The sequence below is a fragment of the Drosophila suzukii genome, chromosome 2R (assembly GCF_043229965.1).
Source record: "Drosophila suzukii chromosome 2R, CBGP_Dsuzu_IsoJpt1.0, whole genome shotgun sequence".
Lineage (NCBI taxonomy): Eukaryota > Metazoa > Arthropoda > Insecta > Diptera > Drosophilidae > Drosophila > Drosophila suzukii.
The window spans coordinates 10,384,538-10,406,963 of NC_092081.1; the positions used below are offsets into that span (position 1 = coordinate 10,384,538).

Genomic DNA, 22,426 nt, shown 5'->3' on the forward strand with positions numbered 1-22,426 from the left:
AAATTGCAAATTGATTTGAGGTCGGTTAAATACCCTCTGCTTTCGTTTCAATTTTTTTCTGCCTCTTTATTTTTTTCGTGTTTACAGCACCAGGCGGCCGGCGGCAGAGCTGCGGCAGCAGCAGCGGCAGCGACGGCGGCAGCAGCGTCGGCGGCGTTATTGAGCGGTCCAAGTACGCACGATAACAACAAATGCCAATAGCAACAACAACAGCCGAGCGAGAGAGCAGCGACGTCGGCAGCGACAACTTATTGGCAACACACACGAAACTTGTTGCGTTGGCAACAACAACATTGGGGGGCTACACCAGCAGCAGCAGCAGCAACAACACGCGGAGCAACAATAGCAGCAAACACAGCTGCAACAATAGCAAACACTGCAGCAACAACACAGGCTGCAACAGCAATAGGGGCAGCAAACACAGGAGCAACACCACCAGCAACAACAGCAAACACAGCAGCAACAATAAAAGAAACAGCAGCAGCACTAAGAACAGCAACACCAGCTATTTAGACAGCAACAACTGCAACACCAAGAACAACAACACCAGCTATACAACCAGCAACAACAGCAAACACAGCAGCAACACGTTGAGATATAACAGCAGCAATATAGCCCAAAACAACAGCAACACATTGGTGACAATTGCCTTTGCTCAATGCATTTGTTAGCCTGTTTAGTTGCCTGAATATTCTATAAATTTCCACATTTATGCAGCAAAGTGTTCTCGCGCACACACTTAACCACTTCCGATTTGCATTGATCGCCTGAAAATTGGGAAAGTGCTTTTCGTGTGGTGGTGACCTCGTTGCACAGAACACACAAATTCAATTGCAACTGCAATCGCAATAGCAATTACTGCGTCCAGAGCGAGCCGTTTATCTCCGAGGGGAAACAGGAAGGAAATTGCAGCTAGCGACAACAAATTGCAATTTGAGGGTTACACACTTGACAACCCAGAGAAGCTGATCAATCAATTGCAGGTCAGTTCCGCTTTGGAGCGAAGCGATCGCAGTTGCACAGAAATCATGGAGTATATTATTAGAATATTATATGAAGATCGTTAAAAAACAGAAAAAGAAACTGCAAGGCAACATTATGCTTTTATATGAAAAAGAATGCATTTATAGTTCTTTGAAATACTTTTTATATGTCCTTATAAATAATATTCAATAATATATAGACACAAAGATATGATTATACAAATACTAAGAAAATAAAATATTTATGATATTATAATACTTTTTATAAGATATAAGATAAGATAGAAAACCTCCTAATATTCCGTTAGTTCCCTAAATTCTGTCATGTTTAAAAGGAATTCCTTAATCAATTATATCTCCATGAAATGGATCTCGCCAATCTGGCTGTTTAACCGACTCATTAGTGCGGGGAATCTTCATTACATCGCAGTTATCGCATCGGCAATTTGCATGTCAAGTGCAAGTTCAAGTGCAATATTGAAATGAGCCGCATTGGCAGCGTCATTCTCCCGACTTTTGCTTTGTATGCTTGATTATTGTGTTGTGCTGTGCATTATTATATCATCGTTCATACTCATATGCAAAGAATAATCCCTTTAGCGGGGGCCATACTTTTATAAAACACTGTGTTGCATCAGCTGGGACCCACAACTATTGTTTACCCAAACTGATAAAATTATACAAGAACAAGAAAAAGGCGAGACAGAACCAGAACAAACGTTTGCAATCCAATTACAAGGTGCTGCCTGTGTTGCCCCTCAGCGGCCGGCCACACGGCGTATACTTGACATAAGGTCAACTGGCCATCAAATGCTCATTAATTTGCCAATTGACGACAAGCATTTCATTTCGAATTGTTGACTGAGTTCCCCCTACAATTTGATTTGCCAACAAGTAAATTATGTTGCCAAAAAAAGAGTAAAACCCAAAACGAAAAAATAAGATAAATGAATAGCGAAAAAGAAGAAAAAATCTTGCAACCTTGCGGTAAGAGACACACTGGCATACTGGCGAAGCAACAATAAGAAATCAAGAGTTTATTTTTTATTGTTTATGGGCCTGGTAGCATAGCCAACAAATAAACCGCAAATGGCAAATGATTTATTTAATAAAAATCAAAATTATGATTTTTGTTTTCGGGTTTTTTGTTTTTGCCTTCTGTTTGTGCGGCAGGCGTGTCCCTCCAAGATCGATTAATCCAACTCGTTTGATAGTGGTAAAAATCCAGGAAGTGGCTACATTTAAGGTAGGTCAATTTACAAAAAAAAAACAAATAGTTAGGGAGGTAGCAAATTGCCTCTAAAAGCCAATTTTTAAGCCTTATGCTGCATTGTTGTTAGCTTGCTTTGTTCACGCATTATTTGCCTTTATTTAGCGTTTATTTACTTTTTGCACTTTTTTCCCAGCTTCGAAGTGCGTTCAGGGCCACCGATCTATAGCTATAGGGGTATACCAGATCCGATCTGCTTGCGATCGGCGCACATTAGCAATTGTTAGCTGAAGTTTGTCCTTCTGTTGACATTTTGCACGCGTTGCTCTTATGTTGTTGAGCCTACGCAAAAAAAAATATTCAGTTCGCCCCATAGAGATTTTCGAGTCTCGAGTGGGAAGATTTGGCTGTCAGCACTGATCGGGCCAGATATTCGTAAATGGAGTTTGAAGTATTTTCTATTTTGCATAATTGCATTTTCATTAATATATTTTAATCACGCTGCCTGAGTCAGTCAGTATTTTAGCTCATTAGATTGCATGACAGACAGTCGGACAATTGGCAATCAATACGACAGTTTCCCTCAACTCAAGTTCAATGTATTTTTATTTTAATTCCTTGTATTATGCCAACTTGATGAGTTATGATCGCATATCCTGCGCGTCCGGCTAAACGGATTTATGGTTGCAAATTGTATGGATGGCCACAAAAGTGGGTCATGAGAATCCGCACTCAGAGGCACTGACTCCAAAGCGGGATTACATAATTCAGAACCTTTTATCGGGATGGTAAGACCAGAAACCAGACGGGAAAACAGGTTCAGGACAAGGGCAGTGCAACCTTCGGGCTGTTTTTAGCTGCACTGAAATAAAAACCACCCTGACTTAATCAAAATTATTATTTTTAATTCTTGTACAAATTGAAAAAATCTACAAAATCTATAAAGGTTTATTCTTGTTTTATGTGTAATGTAATGTTTCAATATATAAGCATTCTTAATTTATCAGTCTAAAAATGATGAGAATTTGTATAACGACTTCAGGGTGAATTAATAAATAATTTAATGTATTTAAACAATTAGAACTTCAATGAGCTAGACAAAATTTGATAATACTAATGAAAAATTTAAAATCAAATGTTTTTTTCAGGTTACTAAGGCAAATTTCAAATGGAATCTCTTTAGAAATTGCAAAATTTTTTTTATAGTAAAGATATTTCTAGTTCTATAAAATATACATTTTAATCTCCGTGTAAGTGGCAATCACCACCTGCATCTGGTGGTGGCATCCACTTGAGAGCGGTGCCCGAAAACCAGTTCCACGTCAAGTGCCTGCCACGAAACGAGCCCAAGTTTCGGCACTTCATTAAGGAAGCGACCTTGGCAGAGGCTGATGCCAGCACAATTTATCGCCGGTGGAGGCAGGAAGACGTTGCCGCCGCCGGCGACTCGTCCGCGATTCTGGATTGGAGATGGACATGGACTTGGAGATGGGGATGGGGATGCAACAGGTTGGAGACCGAACGGCTGACCTCCGGGTATGGCGTTACATATAGCATATTTTTTATTCGACTGCCGGGCCATTGTGCAGCACGCTTTTAATTAAGCCGCAGCAGTTCGAAATGTAAATCGCAAAGTGCATTTGCCTCCTTTCCCGAGCGACAGAATTGGGTTACAAATGTCTCGGAGCGGAGAACAAGCTATGCAGATAAAGAAATCACTAGGCATATCTTACTTAATTAAAAATATTTGAACAAGTATTTCCTATTTGAACTATTGATTGGAAAACATTAAAGATCTAGTAGATGTAAGGTATAATTTTAAATGACAAATATAAAACACATCTTAGTTTCAGAAGAATACTATTTATAAGGATATGATATGATATACCAATTTAATTAGATAGTAATAGTTATTATCTATGAAAAGTATAAATTCGTTACACTATTAATAAAGGCATTTATGTACATCTATTTTTATAGGCCAAGAAATAATATGGTGATAGTTGGGTTATGTAAGGGTTATGGTGATGTAAGGGTTATCTGATATGAAATACCTTGTGTTTGTTCGAGATAACCCTTACAAATGTTATTTGTTTGTAATAGTTCCTTTCCATTAAAAGTACAAATTGGTAATAATTCTTATAATGGGATATATAGGTTTATAGAGTTGAAATGGTTTCTTTGCGTGTGGGGCTGGGCCTCGCACTTTTTGGAAAAAATTTGCAATCCACAATCCACCCAGGTTGTGCAATTAAAATCGCAAGCGTTTTTCGAGCTGTGGGTCCCCCGATTGGTTTTTGTAAATGTTTTTAACTGCTTTTTTTTTAGTTTTTGGTGCGTGCAACGCATTGGGGCAACGGCAACGCCTGTCTCCGTGTGGGTTGGTATCCAGATCTTTGGTATGTGCAAAATGTTATGGCCATAATGAACGGACCGACATAACGTTTATGGCCTGCTAGTTTGTTTATGGGAAATATAATAATAATAATAAAAACGGAAAGGGAGCTGAGATCTATGAATTTGTAGAACTATTCTAGCAATTTGCAGCATGCAAGTTACCGTTGGGAAGTATGCCATAAATTAATCTATTAATAGCTCAATTAATTTCCCCCACCGCGTTTAAAATTCCCAGAGCATGTTGAAAACAAACATCGCAAAACGGAAGCGTATCTGGAAGTGTGCGGCAATGAGAAGTTAAGTACAAACGCTGATCAGTGATCACTGATAACTTAATGTTGTTTATGAGTGGCTCGAAAATACATATAATTGGAAGTAACTGCCCGATCTTTCGGCTATCATAACCGAATCGAACTCTGGGTCCGGTTGCGTGACTCAGGCGCAAAATGCATTTTCCAGCGATTAATCTGCATGTGCAGCCATAGAATACAAAATATATATCTCAATAGAGATATGCGAGTATACAAACGGCCTTCAAAAATGGCAAACAACGCGACATTAAATTATGCGCCTAGGCCTATTATTTAATGCAATTGATAAATTGACAACGAGGTCCGCTCACTTTTGTGTTTCGTTTTTACTTTTTTTCACAGTGAAAATCCGCTCACATGCGTGCCAAGTTTCTTGCCCCGCCTACCATATCAGCCATATACATACATACATATACCACATCATATAGCATATGCGGCATATGAAATCGCATAATGCCTGGCAACTTTCATATTGAATGAACTTTTCGCTATTTGTCATTCGTTTTCAATGTCAAGGTTGTCGGTGTTTTGCTGTTTTAATGCATTTATTGCCTTTCAATTAGCCGCACTCGCAGTCGCATCCTTGTCGAAATTAGCCGCCTCTGCTGAATTCGCTTAGGCAAATTAGCTTGGCTGATAATTATGTTGCTTTCGGTGAAATTCACTAGAAAAGAAAAAAACGAAAAACAAAATAAATTTCGAAGGCAACGCACTTGCCGATAATAAATTCTACCTATACTATAAATATCGTTGCATTTGACAAATTGCCTGCGATATTCAAATTTGTCTACTGAAAGAATGGGCTGGAGTTTCTGCCAAGGCTGTGCCAGATAGGCATAAATCATTTAACCCCAACTGACTGGACATATCGAACATGAAAATAGGCGTTTTCCTTTTTATTTTATCGGCCATTTGAGATCGCATCGGCCATTTGTTAGTCATTTTCGGCATATGTGGCGTATGAGTGATGTTGGATTTAGGTCTCACCTTTAGCCACTTCCTCGGGGAATTGCATCTCCAGTGAATCACTGGCCATAAATCGAGAGTTGGCAGTTGCCTCGATATGGTCACGCCAACAGCATCATCATCATCATCATCGACATCAGATGAATGGCCTCAAATGTCGTGCTTTTTGGCGTGATTTCGAGTCGCTAACCTTGGCCTTAGAACACAGGCTACAATCGCTTGTTAGCCGCTGATACAGATGTATATGCATGCAGTCTAACGGCAGTTGGGCATTATTCTCGACAGCCCCAGCAGCTGTTAACAGGCGATCCAGCCCAGCCCAACCCAAGCCATTCGTCGCTGACATTGCTAAACTAAAAATAAAATGGAAAAACTAAAAACAATATGCAGTAATAAGGCAAACCGTTAGGCCCGTCCCCGTCTGCGACGTCTGTTAGATTAATTGCACATTGATTATAGGCAATTACAATGAGTAGAGGCGAGAGAAACGGAAATAAAATCGAGAGACATAGCGAAAACGCGTGCAAATCGCATTGAAACCGCACTGGAAACGCCAGCAGACAGGCGGAAGCTTATTTACAAATAGACTTACTTTAAGAGATATATCTAAAGATAAACTTATTCCGATACAATTACAGATTTCGTTTTAAAGATGTTTTTTCATTTTTATTTTCAGGACCAGGCTTCGAAGTTAGGTGAGTTCAATAAATACTTACGGGCTAGGCAAACATGTGTAACACAATCTTTAGTTAGCAACTAATACAACTTATCGAACAGGAGGCGGAGGCGTAGGCGGGGACGTGGCAGCGGCAGTGGCAGTAGCCCGCCTGCTAGGCACACGAGCAGCAGCCGCCGCCATAGGAATAAATACTACAACTTTAGCTGCCGCTTCTCCAATTTTCGTCCGCGTTGCAGCAGAAAATCGCGCCTCAAATCGCTGCATCGCATCTCCAGGATGCAGTTCAGCTTGTTTTGGATCTGCTGCGCTATGTGGATGTCCGTGTCGAAGTCGTAGTGCTTAAAGCGAATATTGCTGCTCGAGAAGAGGCCGGAAGAGTGACCAGGACTATTGGGTGAGTGGGCGATCCCCGTGCTAGCGCTTCCCATATTCAAAGTGGTCACGCTGGCATTGATCGGCGCTGAAGTGCAACCGGTGGAGAAGGAAGGCGACGAGGAGTTAGACTTCATCCAGATGCGCAGCAAAGCCTTCAACTGGCGTCGCTCCACAATTTCGCAGTGGGCCACAAAGTCGATGGGAGTAGACACGGGTTTTTTCTGGGGCCAGAATTTGGCGTTTTTGTATTGATCGATTTCTATTCTCTCGCCGGAGATGCCCAGGGTCACATCGGATTTGAAGAACCTTTTGTCTATGATGTTTACGCGATAAGTCCGGTGCATGGGGGCTTCCAGCATGTCATTGTGGTTCAGCAGGCGCTTCTCGTACTCCGTTACATTGTCATGAGAACTGTCTTTTCCTCCTGCTCCGCCTGGATCGTTCGTCTGTCCGTTTAGATTCGTATTTCGCATAGCCAAGCAAACCGCTTCGCCCACAGCTTGCTTCTCCGCCGCCTCCTCGGAAGTCATGGATTTGGTACCCAGCTGGCCGTGATAGTCTACTCGGGTCACCGGAGCCAAAGGCCGACGTTCAGCGAGTGTGAGATGGGAGAAACCAAACTTGGAGCAGGGTTCGCGGTTGTCCAAAGGCGGGAAGTCCTCCATGTCATCATTGTCCTCTGTCATGTACAAGGCGTAATGCTGCAGGGACTTTAAAGGAACCTCGGGATACTGTAAGGAGGTCTTGTAGCAGACGTAACCTATGACCTCCTGGATTTTGGCAGTGGCTAGGACACAGATCTTCAACGGGTAGTTGCGATCCGGTTCGGGAAGCATATTCAGATACACGTTGATTCTTTTTGTTTGCATGCCCACTTGGGAGGTTCCGTCGAAGCGGGCGAACTCTACAAATCGATTCTGGGTTTGCTTGGGACTCTTGGCCAGCTGCTCGGTGAGCTGGCTGTGGACACCCTCATCCGACAGCTCGTCCTCGTTGCTTTTGGGTGATTTCTTCGCAGGCTCTGTCTTGCTCAGGGGCAGCTCCTTGCGCTTGAAGAAATCCTCGCTGTCGGGGGGCTGCACTTCCTCTTGGTAGTTGATACTCTTAATGCGCGCAGCCCTCCGCTTGGCAATGTCCAGTTTTTCCAGTTTTTGGGCAGTGTTGGAGCGGAAGCGGTGGGCTCCGACCTCCGGATACATCTGAATGTCGAAGGAGTGCGTGGACATGTCCTCCTCGTCGTCGCTGAGGTCCAGTCCCGGATAGCAGATGAAGTCCACATCCTGGAGCGGAGCATCCGGATGACGAGTGTTTCGCTCGGGCGTCGTCCCGCCCCCCGTGGGCGGTGGCTTGTGTGACTTCCTCCAATGGTAGTGATCTCCTCCAGAGCCCGAGTTCCCGAATTTGCGCAAATAGTGCTTGGGCATGTCATCGCTCAACATCACCGTTTCGCACATCCCGCTGTCGTCCGTGGAGATGAAAGAGTTGCGGATGTGGGAGAGCAGCCAGTGCTGATTGGAATAGGTGGCCATGGTGGTAAACAAAAGAAAATCGCTTTTCCGCAATTAATTTCTATTTATCTCAGCATCTCGGGAAAATGCACTAACGCGTTTTGGCCAGCTAGAGACGGGAAATCGCTTAAGTCACGGGTAACTGGTTCGCGGTGGTAAGAAATAGGTAAACAAGTCACTGTTTAAGGAAGTAATTATACATTTTTGTTATTTTGTTTAAAAATGTCTTTCTTTCTATAATGGCAGATGGTAAATAATTAACAGTATATATTTCTACATTTCAATGGTTTAATTTTAATGAAAAATATATAATAGCATTTTCTATGTAACGCCAATAAAATATAAAAATTTAAATTAAATGAACGCCCTAAATGTATTCTTAATTTACAACTTCTTATTTTTGTGAAATCTACTCAATAGTTATATGAAAAAAGTTTGTAACATTAGTGGGAACATATGTATAAAGAAATATGTAATAACATTTAAATTAAAATAAGGGATACCCCACCTACTAGCACAAATAAATTAGTGGTGGCAGTACTGCTGCTATTATCGATGGTGCAACCTCATTCCTAACTATCGATACAACCGATAGCTTCACAGCTCTATCGGCCACCATATGACTTTTTCTAGACGCGAAAAGTTACAGAGTTACAGAATAAGTTAATTAAAGTGAGATTTCCGCCGCCTGACCTGCTGTTTTTCGATGTCCCCATCTTGAGAACTCCCAGTCGGATCGCATCGATGTGCTAGCCAGCGCCGAGATGGCGGGCATGGAGGTAGAATTCGACGAGACGGTGGTCAATCAGTTCAGCTGCAAGCGCTGCGACCGCGTAAGTGTCTGGGAAATGCGTCCTACAAACCCGATCTAACCATTATCCCTATTCGCAGACCTTCAAGAGTAAGCGGGACCAGACGCTGCACCGGCAGGAGGTGCACAACCACAACAAGACCACCTATGAGTGCAAGCTGTGCGCCAAAAGCTTCTGCAACTCGGGCAACCTGGACCGCCACATGAAGGTGCACAACGATGTGCGGCCCTTTGTGTGCAACATCTGCTCGAAGGCCTTCGCTCAGGCTGTGAACCTGCAGCGCCACTATGCGGTGCACAGCGGAGAGCGGCCCTTCACCTGCAACTTCTGCAACAAGTCCTTCACCCAGCAGAGCAACATGAAGCGCCATAAGATGACACACACCGGCGAGAAGCCGTTCCGCTGCCAGCGATGTGGCAGGTACTTCTCCCAGCTGGTCAACCTCAAAAAGCACAAGCTGGGCCACCTCAACGCCAAGCCCTACCAGTGCAACTACTGCGAGAAGGGCTTTACCCAGCTGTCCAACTTCAAGCGCCACCTGCAGTCGCACATCAAGGAGGGCGTCGACGTGGACGTGTCCGCCTCCATCCAGCAGGCAGCCGCCCTCGCCAGAGAGCGGCTCGAGGCGGAGCAGAAGCCGTAAGTAGTCGTAGAGGATCAAGGTGCCCTTTGAATCTATTTATCTATCTAGACCTACCTCAATTGTCTATGATTGATTTGATTACAAACGGTTAAAGTCTTCAAATGGATAAGAAACCAGTCTTTCTTCTGTTTTAATCATTATTATAAAAGGGTGGTTAAGAAACCCACAAGCTCAAATTTAATTGTTTCCTAAAATCACAAATTACAGAGTCATTTAGAGATAATGCCAAGTTAATAAGCTGTTGGGCTAAATAGAAAGAAAGGCTTTACAATCGTTTTCCAATCATAATTAGACAGAATATGACACCTTGATACTCCTTTATCGGTTAATCTCAAATTACAAAACTAAACGCATTCCATTTTCAGAAGCTTTTTCGAGTGCATGGTGTGTCGGGCCATCTTCGATACGTTCGCTGACTACGAGAAGCACGAGACCAAGTGCCATGAGGACCACGAAAGGGCCCAGCTGGAGGTGAATCAGATGTCGCACATGCATCCCGACGACTATTTGCCCATGAAGTTCGCCGTGCCCGATCTGGATACGCACGAAATCATAATTGAGACTACACATTAGAAACGGCGATAATGTTAAACAGAAAACCACGAAAACACATAAACCAACTCACACCTACACATACAAATAGCAGCGATTGCGTCTGGAAGATAGATTGTGAAGAATATTGCATTGAATATAAAAATATGAATATATATGCAGGCCAACATAGTTCTCCATTGAATTACGTCAATAAATGCAATAAATATGCAGATAGTACTGGTGAATCCTTTGCTGCCTCAGTCGCTTATCAACCCGATCTCTTTTTACATTGTTGCGTGAGCTGTTAAGCCAGGCTAACTCCTCGATTTACAGACCCTAAAGACGTTTTAACTGCACCCTTTATTATGTGTGACTTTATGGGCATATGTATGTATGATATTGGCCGGATCTTCCCGCGTCACATCATCAATGGCAACTGCTCGTTTGCAGTCCCAAAACCACGCAGTGCGTAAATTGTTGCTTTAATGACACATTTCCCGTAGTCGTAAAACTGCCCCTTGCCGGCTTGTCTCGAAAACGTTCTTGCGTCACTAATGTTTGCAAATATGTGTGCTAAATAGTCAGGCTCTACGGCTCACTGTCGTCGCGAAAGTTTGGATAAAAAAAGGTAGACCTTCCCGACAGGTCCATAATTTATACATATGTCTGCCACAATGATTTCTCGGCTATTTGATTGAAACTAATTAACGGCACGTTGCCGACTTGTTTACAAGCCACCAGTCATGGGGCAATAATTGATCGCAGGGTCCTTGCTATCAGCATCCACCGCTCTTTCAGGCCATGTCCTTGCGGCTTTCGCAGTCATCGTTTTTGCAGCCGCAGCAGCGGCACTAAATCAAACTATTTATACATCTGGCTCCCCGCACTCAATCCTCCGTTCGCACAAGGAAATAATATTTCATGTCCACATCGTTGTCCTGCCACAATTTCTGGCCGTGCATGTGTGTGCTCAATTGGCATTCGGTTGCCTAAATGGTCACTGCTCGGGGCCCTCGGACTAATAGGTCTCCATTTATTAGCCAGCCCGATGTCATTTGTTATAAATTTATTATGGTAACTGCCCTGGCCCTGATCTCAGCTCATAGGTTTGCGCAGTCAAGAAAAGCTAATAAGAAAGTGCATCCGATTTATAGAAAGCTGACCTCATCGGGGACTATAAATTTAGGTGTTTGCACTATTTATTTTGCTAAAGCAATTTGATAAATATTTTGTGAACTAAAGTTTAAAGTTTAAATATCTTAAATTCAATTTACTATAAAATGTTTTCATACAAAAAGTTTTAGTTGTAGAACGTTTTTTTTGAGAGGGTGCTACTAATTTGTATAATTTCTCTGTAGGCACTTAAAAGTATATCCTTAAATTAAGTGTTCATATGGTGGGTTATATTTACTCAAAGACTAAAATTAATATTAACTATAATTTTTAAACACAATAATATCTTTTGAAAAGTTTTTATTTTGATATTTTTATAGGTTGATTTTAAAATTTAAATATTTAAAAAATGGCTCCAGTTTTAAGAAGTGTTTATTGAGGTGTTTTTCTAATTTTAACAATTTCTTGATATATTTATAAATTAAGGATTTATATGGTGGGTTCAATTTTCTCAAATACTAATATAAGTATTAACTATCTTTTAATACATATTGAATTCATTTTGAAAACGTTTAATTAAAGTACTTGTACAGTTTGTTGGTGGGCACTCAAAAACATCCCTAAACAAAGAATTCGATGGATAGCTTTAGTTTTCTACAACATAACTTCAAACTTTAACTTGTGTATAGATGAACAACTCAATATTTTGTTTGCTATTGAACTTCAATTCTGTTCTATTGTTTTCTATCCATTGCTAAAATGTCCTGTGCAGATTTAGGGAGAGTGTTTTCACTGAAATCAATAACTGCTCCTGCCCCTCCCCCTTTTAGCAAATGGGCGTTGGACTGGGATTGTAAACTTTGTGTGTGTGTGTGCCATTTTTTATTCACTCCAAATATTTGCACATTGAGATTGTGTGGCAATAACGGTTCGTTTCCCGGTCAACCCTTCGACCCCCTCGTCTTCATTGGCAATTGTTTGCTCAGCAGTGCACAGCATGCAAATAATCACACTGGAATCTGGTATGCACAAACATTTAGGGGGCGTGGCATTTATGACGTCAGCCAGGGTTAATGAGTTCTGGGTTTTTCTCCTTTTTTTTCCTTTTTAACCAAACACTTGTTTGGCAAGGGTAAACAGCATCATCAGTTTTGTACACGCAGTTGAGTCATTAAGGCCAACGCCTGGGGTTAGGCAACGTATTTTTGTTGTTTGCCTGCGTTGAAAAGTCCCCCTTCTTAAAAGCCAATTTCCATTCTAGATCGAGATTTTCCTCTTTTTCTGACATTCCCAAAAGGCAACCCGCATGTCCTAAATTGATTTGGCAAGTACTCCATATCCAGCCATCATCATCGTTAGCATTATCAGCGCTGTGCTTCTTGTCGCTTGGCTTACAAGTACAAGTTAGAGCCACAAACTGTTGGCCAAGTCAACGGCAGAAAGTGTAAAAAGCCACAGAAGGAAGCTCAAGCAGTCGTTGCTTTTCATGTTGCTCCTGTGCTGCTGGTGTTGCTGCGGTGTCGTTGATGTTGCTGCTGTCGCCGTTGAAGTTGCTGCTGCTGCTGCTGCTGTGGTGTTGCTGCTGCTGCTGTGGTGCTGCTCTGACCGCACATTATGGCCACCAAGTGGCTGGCCAAACGAGCATGTCAGCGGCAGAAAACGGGGAATCACATGCGTGTTGCAACTGCAACACCAGCAACACCCACGCGTAATTGAGTTTTACATCTGCAATGGAGCTGCCAATTGCATTTACCCCTATATTCTCTGGTTTCCGTTCCACATTGAATGCAATGCCATAATTAGACATTTGGCCAATGGGCAATTGATATTTATTGCCTCTAAAATTGCAGAGTTTCCCCATTTGATTGTACGGGTTTCCAATGGCAGCGTATCCTGATATCTGAATCCAAATGAAGTCATTGCCATGTCAGGCCAACCCATTTTGCCCGAAAACATATATTTATACTATGTATAGTGGGTTTTGGCAATGTTTTGTTAGTGGTATTTTGCGTATGCCACTCACAGCGGAGGTTTTGGCTGGCGAAACGTGACACCCACAGACTGCGTGTCTGCCCCGGTGGCCATGTGGGCTTAAACCCACCCAACCACCCCCCAAAAGATAGGCAATAGAAATGGTTAACACACACATATGCACAGCGGCTGTCAAACACGCAAGCCGCTTAAACTAACGCCTTTCGTCTGTGAGTGTGTTTGTGTGTGGCTGGTTTCGGCCAGGTTAATTTCGGAAATGTGCCAAGCAGCCAACGGGCAATGCCATGGAAAAGGTGTGACAATACACAGTACACCTGGAATAAAATCTTGTCAAGTTTAATTAGTATCTATGATAGTGGGGTTTGTTTCTGAGATAGGTATAACCATTTTCTGTACCCCAAAATAGAGATTCTGTAGGAGACACAACCCCATTTTCCCGTTTCAAAAGATAAGTTTATTAAAGGTCGATGAAAATGTGATGAAAAAACACTTTTGCTGATGACGAAACATTAAAAGTTGATGAATTTGTCACTAATGTCAGCCTTGGTCATGCCCATGTTAATTTCCTCAATTATTTCGATGAATGTTTATGCATAATTCATCAACAGCTTCTATGTTTTTTGATGAACTTATGATGATTTCATGACTGGGTACCTAAAATGTAAAAATAACTATTTTTCTTTGTGTAAAGCCCTGTGCAAATTTGTTTTGTGTGTCTAAGCCAAACTTTGAGCATAAATCATAAATAGTTTGTGACATTTTTAAATGAGCCCTACCTTCATTAAACTTTTGAGCAACAGCTAGGCACCCACGTCGTATGAGTAATGTTACTTTTAATACCAAAAGAAAGCAGGAGTGTGGACTTAAAGAAAATTAAGTTAAACGATATTAAAGATCCTAAAAAGGGGACAAGGGGACAAATTTCTTTCTGTATAGGATCGTCTAGGATACACTGTCACCTGCTTAACTCCGTTGTGACACTCGGGACCATTATAATTGCCATGAGTAGGCATTTTGGGAGCCTCCACAGACACAGGGCTTAATCAAGGGGAATTGGTTATGACTTCAGTCCGTCTGTCTGTCAGTCTGTTTAAACAATCCACAGATGGTGTAAAATAAACAGTGTTGATGGTAATGCAAAGGGATTGGATGGGATGGGATGGGTCTGGAAATGATGGCTCATCAAAGGCGTTGAGTTACGCTTGTTTAGTTGTTAGGTGTTACCCATTTTATTGCTGACCATTTTGGGCCGAAAATGAAGAGAAAAGTGTTGGAGCTGAACGTGCTCAGACAATGAGCACAAATCCCGCCAGGATAATGGAAATTTATGTGCGTTTAAATAGTGAAAATGTCGACACATGCCGGCGGGTCCCACACCCTATATAGAAAGATATGTTGTAATTTCCCTGCCACGTTGTAGTGCTCTCTATTGAGCACGAATTGAAACCAAGCGTGAACCATGGCCCCAAGCTGTTGGTCCGCAGCGAATGCAAATGACCAGTGGGTGGTCATCTGATTGGGGCCTGCATAAATTAGGTCAGCAGTTATTAAATGCATTTTATTCATAAGCTTAAAGTCCCGAACACGCGTTTCCACAAATTAAATTTCTGTTTCTGCTTCCGTATATGTCCTGTCCCTCGACTGTGTTTGCATATCAAAGCAAAGCCGGGTCATCCGGTCCTTCGGCTGGCATCTCCCTGGCCATAAATATTTGATGAGCTACTGCATTCCTTTGCCAGTTGGCCATTCCGAAGATAAAATACCTGTGACAGTTGGCCAGAGATAGGGTAAATTCAGCAATTGTGTAATAGATTAGCATGCTGCATGCCAGTACGTTCCCACGTTTTGAGCTGTGTTTATTTATAGCTGTTGTCCCTGGTTGGATATGAATGCCAAGGCTTAAGAGTCTTACATTCCTCAGAGATACAGAAAGTGGATCAGTAAAAATAAATATGTGCATACTTAGATGAAAATCTTGTAAATACAGAAACATACTATAATATTCTATACAAAACGAATTAAGTTGTATGACTTAATTTAAAAATATTTAGGTAAAGGTGAAAAATATAACACGCCACTTAAAGCACATTTTAACTTTAAAAAAACATAATAAAATAAAAAATTATACTTTTAAAAAATATTTCAATATAAAATATTTCAGTCAAGGTGGAAAATATTACATGCGACTTAATTACTTTTATTTAAAAAGCAGTTTATGATAAAGTCGATGTTTAAAATCCTTAAATTAACTATAATGGTTTTATTTAATCTTATCATTTTTAAATTATTTAAAGTCTCAATGGATTAAAATCATAGAAAAAATATATATGTTCAATGAACTTATGGATTCAGTAAGTTTTTTTTTCCAGTCTTGCTTTGTGACAGGAAAATATTTTATGTAAACCAGAAAACTTTATTGTTTTAAATAATATTGGCCTTCCTGTCTTTCGAAAACTTGTGGGTATTAAGGAACGTGAGGTCCACTGCCTTTAAAATATTTAGTTGTTAGCCAGAATGAAAAGCCGGATCTGGCACTTGCCTTGCTTATTCTTGTTGTCAATTTATTCCGATTGTAGTTGCACTTAAAGAGCCTTGTTTTGTCACATCCTTTTTGCAAGTGTTTGCTGGGCGTATCCTTAGTTACTTGCATATAGCTACTAATTGTGGTCCTATGTACATGTGGGGTAAAGATTCTCCATTATCCGCTTTGTTCATTGGTTGCACAAGCTGTTTGCCATTTTGATTAGAAGTTGCTGCATACTGCCGCTCTGGAATGGCCTGCAAGTCCTTATTACGTATACGCAGCATGGGCCCAGCTGTGCCGGCAAGGAAAAGACATTAAAGTTGATGGGGGGAAGAATTTAAAATGCATCCGACTATTTATGATGCATGCCAGTCGAGAAGTGTAATTCCATATTCTGCAGACAGGAATTTTCTCAAGATTTCTTTTATTTTCCTTCTTTCTGCCAATATCAAAAATATTGATTAGCCTGTTCGCTTTTCTCCGGGGTAGAATTTGCCTTTGATTTGAATTTAAAATGAAGGCCACATCAAATTTAATATATATTCAAATATGAGCAGCACACTGATGTGAAGCAGGCAGCCCTTATTCAATATGCTCCTGGAGGCCAAAAGGACCTTCCTTCTATTGAGATGTAAATAAAACAAAAAGTCAAAATTACAAATACTCGACCACTGTTGTCGACTCCAATTAGAAACGAGTTTACGCCGCATTAATGTCTCATTAAATATTTCATTTGATTTTCCTTTGCTGGCGCAATGTTATTAAAATTCAATTTCGAGTGTTTACATTCTATTTCTGTCGGCGTTTGCATAAATTTCCAAAACGAACCGAAGCTTTTGGCAATGACAAAGAGCACAATTTGTTTTGGGGGATAATTTTAAACAAATAAATTTGTTCGGCCATTAAGGGAAAGGAGTCCCCGGCACATGAGTCCATGAGCTACGGCTCAAGCTTAGGCCAAGATTTATGGCCTAAGCCGGCGGAGCATGTGGAGAGAGCCTAGGTAAGCCCAAGAATATTTCAATTTCGCTGCCGCGTTTCTAATATCCAGGCGGAAATTGCAGACACTTTGTACCCCCACCATCTCTCAAGTAACCTCAAAAAAAAAAAACCATAAGATTGCCGCAAATATTTTACGGCTGTCTAAAAGCGGGAATTCATTGTTAGCTGTCGTTGATGTGGAACTAAATGCGAGTCGTTTAAATGCGAGGAAACTCCAGGAAGCCACACATGCGAGTCCATTTGCCACAAAGACAGAAAGCTTGCCACAATTTTCGCACACGATTTGTAAATGAAAATGGAGCAATCTTACTCGGCATTTTCCCCCACCGCAAAACCAAAAATCCTGTCTGTGTGGTTGGGTTGGGAAAACTCTTGGGATTTGCACATCAAACATTTCCATCGATGCAAAATCTGTTTGTCACTTTTGATGGCCAACAATATGCTTGGCTGAATCCATGCCAGTTCGAGGGCCACTTTGGCCATGACTGGAGCACTTCCACTCGTTTATCATTGAGGGGAATTTCCGGACTGCCATCCTGAATACTGGGCCCGATCAAAGTTAATCACTTGTGTGGAAACTAGCCGGGGATTTGATTCGATTTTGATTGCCGGCCGACGGTTAATGAAGTTGGGGAATACATTCTAGAGTGTCTCGATGTTCCTTTTTATTTTAGGAACTTTAAAGCACATAAATTTTATCATTTATCATGAAGAGATGCTTGGGTCATTTTACCTAAATCAAATACAATTTTTAGGATATTTTTTTCAGGGTTAAGCATCACTGAATTTTTTTGGTTCTGTATATTTAAAAGGCTTATATAAATGCTGTCATAACTTTATACAAAAGGGAAATCATGACCTGAAAGAAAAGGTTACTCATATAAAGTAGTCACTTTTCATGATTTCCTTGAAGTTTAGGATAAGCTTTTATCTTATTTAAACATCTAAATTCATTCTAGAACGTCTTGACATTCCTTTTTAACTTTAGAATTTTTGTAGCATATATATTTTATCATTTATCATGAAGAATCATAATGACATGTTTGGATTATCTTAACGTTTATTGGATATTTTTGTATCTCAAAGCTTATATATAAATGATGTTAAAAGGAAAATTATTAAAGAAAGAATCACTCATATAAGGCAGACCCCTTTCATTATTTTCTGCTTGCATCTTAATTAAAAATCTCATACTCATTTAACTTTCGTTTGGAGGAGATTATTTAATGCTTAAGATAAGATATGAAAGTTTCATTTAAAAGTGTCATATATTGTTTTCTGTGTGGTATACATTTCTGAAGGGCTTTGCATATTCTAATAGCTGGGAAATTATTCCCTCGGCAGTTGCAGAACTCGTTCTGTAACTCTGAAGGCAACAAAGAGAAATAACAACAAAAATCATCAAAAAATCTGCAACAAATTTCGCAAATTAAAAGTTCCTCCGCCAAGGGAGAGCGAGAGGGGAATATTGAGTGAAAGTGAGAGAGATGGAAAGAAAGAAAAGCGAGGGCGGCAATGTGGGTCATGCCAAGTAAAGGGAGTCTCCCTGGAGAAAGGCTATTTGCTCCCCTCGCCGGCATGGATTTATTTTTACCCGCTTTTCCTTCTCGACGCTCATTTTCATTGCATTTTTAATGTCACTCCACAATGGGTTTTCCGATTAAAGCTTTCCTAATAAGAGTAATTACTGACACTTGGTGCAAACAATTGTTTGCAATTTTAATTAGCGAGCTTCCATTAATCATTGCGGTTCGTCGGCTGCATTATTGCGTCAGTCAAGCGCATGGTTTATTTAATGGAAATTTAATATTTTCGCTTTCAAAGGTGCGCATCACAGCCTATCAAACTTGGCGTGCATACAACTTCCTAACAACTTAATTATATTCCCTTCATTGTTTGCCCCAAAGTTCCCAGCACTTTTCATCACACACTTTGCGGCTACTGAGTGACCAATAAGTTTTTCCTCTGCCATCACTTTTCTTTTGTTATGTCCAACAAATTTGCTTGTCAGAAGCAGGAAAACTTTCACAACAAACAAAGGAACAGGATGACGGAAATAAGAAGGTATACAGGTGTAGGGAGAGGAAACTTCTTATCTCTTGATAATAACACAATGTACCATATTTCCACCGTGCATTTCTCAGGCGGAGTCGCTTGAAAAAGAACACACTCTGTGTTTATTGTGTGCACAACATAATTCAATGTAAGCAGGCAAGCGAAAAACTCGAAACACCACAGGGACGTGGCCATTTCCCAGAGCCATTTCAAGTCCATGCACGAGCAGGCTCCACTGTACGGGCATCCAGTATTCTAGTATTCCGAGGACTCCGTTCGAGGATTCCGCATTCAAGGGCCGCCCGAGGAGCAGCTGCTGGCTCGACAATGGGCAATCGGCAAAGTCAATGGTCGGAAGTTGGCATTTGCCTGAGTTAATGCTCTCTGAATGGGTATTGCTATTGTTATAAGTTTGTCAGGCAGTTAAATATATTTTCCTAAATAAATAAGAGTTTTTCATTATGTACACGCACGGGGACTACAGGTGATAAGGTTAAACACATCATTTCAGAAACTGGAAAAAACCATCCCAAGAGAATATGATTCTATAGTCTCTTCTGGTAAATTTTGAATCCAGTTTAAACCTTTTGTCTATTTGAGTTCCTTTTGTTTGTATAAGTACCAAATAAATGGGTTTGTGAGCTTAAAACTTGAAGCCTACCTTTAAATTGCATTCAAATTTATTATTATTATTATTATAGATAGAGAAGTTTACAAAACTAGGCTAACGTATATGATATAGCACTGGCAACAGGGCCTTCGGCTATGCATTCAAATATAATATATCCTAAAATCCTTGAATCATTTAATGTCTTCACCACCACCTATAAAAATTAAGTTAACAGAATTTAAAAAGAACACTTATACAACACAGTTCAAAACGTTATAAGAACCTGTCCGAACGCGAAGATCCTTAATCCGTCCTACATAGTTTCTAAAGATTTTTTTATATTTAAAATAAAAATTTAAAACAATTTTACAATACGGTTTCAAAACGTTATAAGAGTATTTCCAAGTTGGGACCGAAGATCCATAATCCCTCCTACATAGTTTTCCTTTTTCTCAGTTGACTGAATCCTGGCTTGGCAGCTGATGGAGAGATGGGACAAAAGACAGACGTCCAATGGCAAACACTTTGTCAAAAGTGCAGGGTGCATAAATCAAACTGCAGGCCACTCATTGCCCCACCCATTGCCCAATCCATTCAACCACTCATCCACCCTTTTACCCCTTTACCCTTCACCCGGCTAACACTTGATTTGAATTGCTGAGCAGATCTCAAATAGAATTCCAGTGGTTTGGTGGCCTGTGGTTAACCCATTAAGATGCATGACTCGAAATAAGCTGGCTGTGGCCTATGAATCACGAACCGCTTTCTAAAGTTTTGGCCCTAACCCAACGAAATCCCTTAAGGCCTCTACCCATTTCAATTAGCACTATAGCTCTGGCCGGTTCCAAAAAAATAGAAAGAACTCTTTTACCTTGACCAGAGTGTTGCAAGTTTTTCGATTTCATAAATCTCAGCGGCATTCAGAGGTAAACTGAGAATGACTGTCTTTTTTTTTGGAAAGGGAGGCGCCAGAAAACTTTCTTTTTTTTTGGAGCACCAGCTGCACAAACAAAAAAGGACATACGCACACCCACGTGTATTCGAAGGACACCGAAAAGGTTGGTGGAGTATTACTGCCTGTTAAAATTCCTCCCATATGAAAAGCTTTCCGTGCTTAATTATGCACTTGGCTGGCATAATTGTTTGATGGACAGCTGGGGAATTGGGTTTCGGTGAATGGTAAATTGAAAGTGAATAAGGTAAAAGCGGGAAAATAATGCTAGCTGGTTAAGTACTAAATTAGCGGCTGCCAACTGCCAGCAGTTTACCAACTCGAATTGCGTCGCACTCGAAACAGTTTGCATTCAAATTCACATTCAAATTCAAATTTTCGCCCCTAAGCCAGTAGCACGGTAGTCGACTTGACTTGACGGCTGATTAGGTTTATTATTCAGCGCTTTTTGGCCAAATCCATTTTAAGCGGCCCAGGGCTGAAGGAACTGAGCACAGGAACTGAGCCCAGGACACCCTAATTAGTATGCATGTCACACCGCCTGTGTGGAAGCGACAGATGTGACACGGGGCACTCGATGTTTTCCCACATCGAACCAAATAGGAGCCGGAACAAGGGTAGGCCTTTCTTTATGACACTTTAAAGAGGATTTCCCCCGGGTAGTTACTTTTTTAATGAAGAAATAACTGCGTTTGCAACAATGAATTCCAAATGGCCTTTTCTGCAAATAATTGCTGAAGATAATTACCCATTAAGTCACTGCAGATTTCATTTCATTCAGCCATTGTTGATTCAATTGCGGACTTAAAAAGCGGCCACCCACTATTTACTGTATTTATTTCCCCCACTCAAGTGGTAATTTCGCGTTAACATTGTCACGTTTTTTCGCCCAAATCGAACGTTTAAGACGCGACAGCAAGCCAAACAATGGGGCGGCCCACACGGCGTATGTGTAATGTGTTAAAAATGACAGGGTTTCTCGCGTCTGCAAACGGGGATTAGTGGCCAAGTGACTGGAAGGAAGGATGTGTGTCCTTGAAACTAAAGAACCCGCCTTGAGCACCGAAACTGAAACTTTTTCAGCCTGATGGAGGGGTTATAAGGGCGTGGCAAAAGGGCGAATAGCAATCTTACTTAACACAAAATATATTGTGGCAGCGCCATTTTCAGTGGCTTCGAGGGCTGTTCAAAGAGTTTTTGGTAATGGGTTCGGATGGCTGCTCAAACTGGTGGCCTAACCCACTCGCACGCCGCGGAGATTAATGTTTGCCTGGCAGACACAAAGGATATTTGATAAATGATCCCGACCATTATGTTTTCCCTCATCTAGGCGCTCAACATGTGTAAGTACATTTGTACGAGTCACAGCGTATGAGTGTCCTTTTTTATGGACGGTAAACAGAGATCAATCTTTAAATGTTCAGGAATCTCGAGGCAGCTAAATTTATATACTGTTCAACTTGAGTAAAGTGCTTAGTATTTAATATAAGTGCCAAAAAGGACTTATAGGTACTTTTTAAAAATACTATTTTACTACAACATCATAAATTACGTATTTCTAATATAGAATAACGCTTTTTATTGCAGTTGAAGTAAAACCTACAAGATAGTTTTAAGTTTCTTTAATTTGATTAAACCACAAATCCGTCCAAATATTTTTTGATGCAGCTCTAGAAAAACTTTTTGTTCATTAAAATGTTGGTTTTACTACGAACCACATGCGTTTTGTATAGAAAATGGCTGACTAATTCCAAGAAAAT

At 40.9% G+C, this 22,426-nt stretch overlaps 2 protein-coding genes across 2 annotated transcripts; one reads left to right on the top strand and one right to left on the bottom strand.

Moving 5' to 3' along the window:
• Window positions 1-6,506: 6,506 nt before the first annotated feature.
• Sin1 (SAPK-interacting protein 1) lies at window positions 6,507-8,537 on the bottom strand. The gene has a single exon (XM_017074889.4). It carries the CDS (start codon window positions 8,448-8,450, stop codon window positions 6,738-6,740), a length of 1,713 nt encoding a protein of 570 aa, XP_016930378.3. The 5' UTR covers window positions 8,451-8,537; the 3' UTR covers window positions 6,507-6,737.
• Window positions 8,538-9,032: 495 nt separating this feature from the next.
• LOC108010076 (zinc finger protein 568) lies at window positions 9,033-10,648 on the top strand. Its single transcript, XM_017074891.4, has 3 exons — window positions 9,033-9,262; window positions 9,321-9,880; window positions 10,250-10,648. Exons 1-3 carry the CDS (start codon window positions 9,194-9,196, stop codon window positions 10,455-10,457), a joined length of 837 nt encoding a protein of 278 aa, XP_016930380.1. The 5' UTR covers window positions 9,033-9,193; the 3' UTR covers window positions 10,458-10,648.
• Window positions 10,649-22,426: the final 11,778 nt, after the last annotated feature.

Excerpts from the sequence above, each read along its gene's own strand:
- LOC108010076 (XM_017074891.4), top strand. The coding sequence starts at position 9,194 with ATGGCGGGCATGGAGGTAGAATTCGACGAGACGGTGGTCAATCAGTTC. Across the intron at positions 9,263-9,320 it reads GCTGCAAGCGCTGCGACCGC|ACCTTCAAGAGTAAGCGGGA; the intron begins GTAAGTGTCTGG and ends CCCTATTCGCAG. Across the intron at positions 9,881-10,249 it reads CTCGAGGCGGAGCAGAAGCC|AAGCTTTTTCGAGTGCATGG; the intron begins GTAAGTAGTCGT and ends TTCCATTTTCAG.
- Sin1 (XM_017074889.4), bottom strand. The coding sequence starts at position 8,450 with ATGGCCACCTATTCCAATCAGCACTGGCTGCTCTCCCACATCCGCAAC.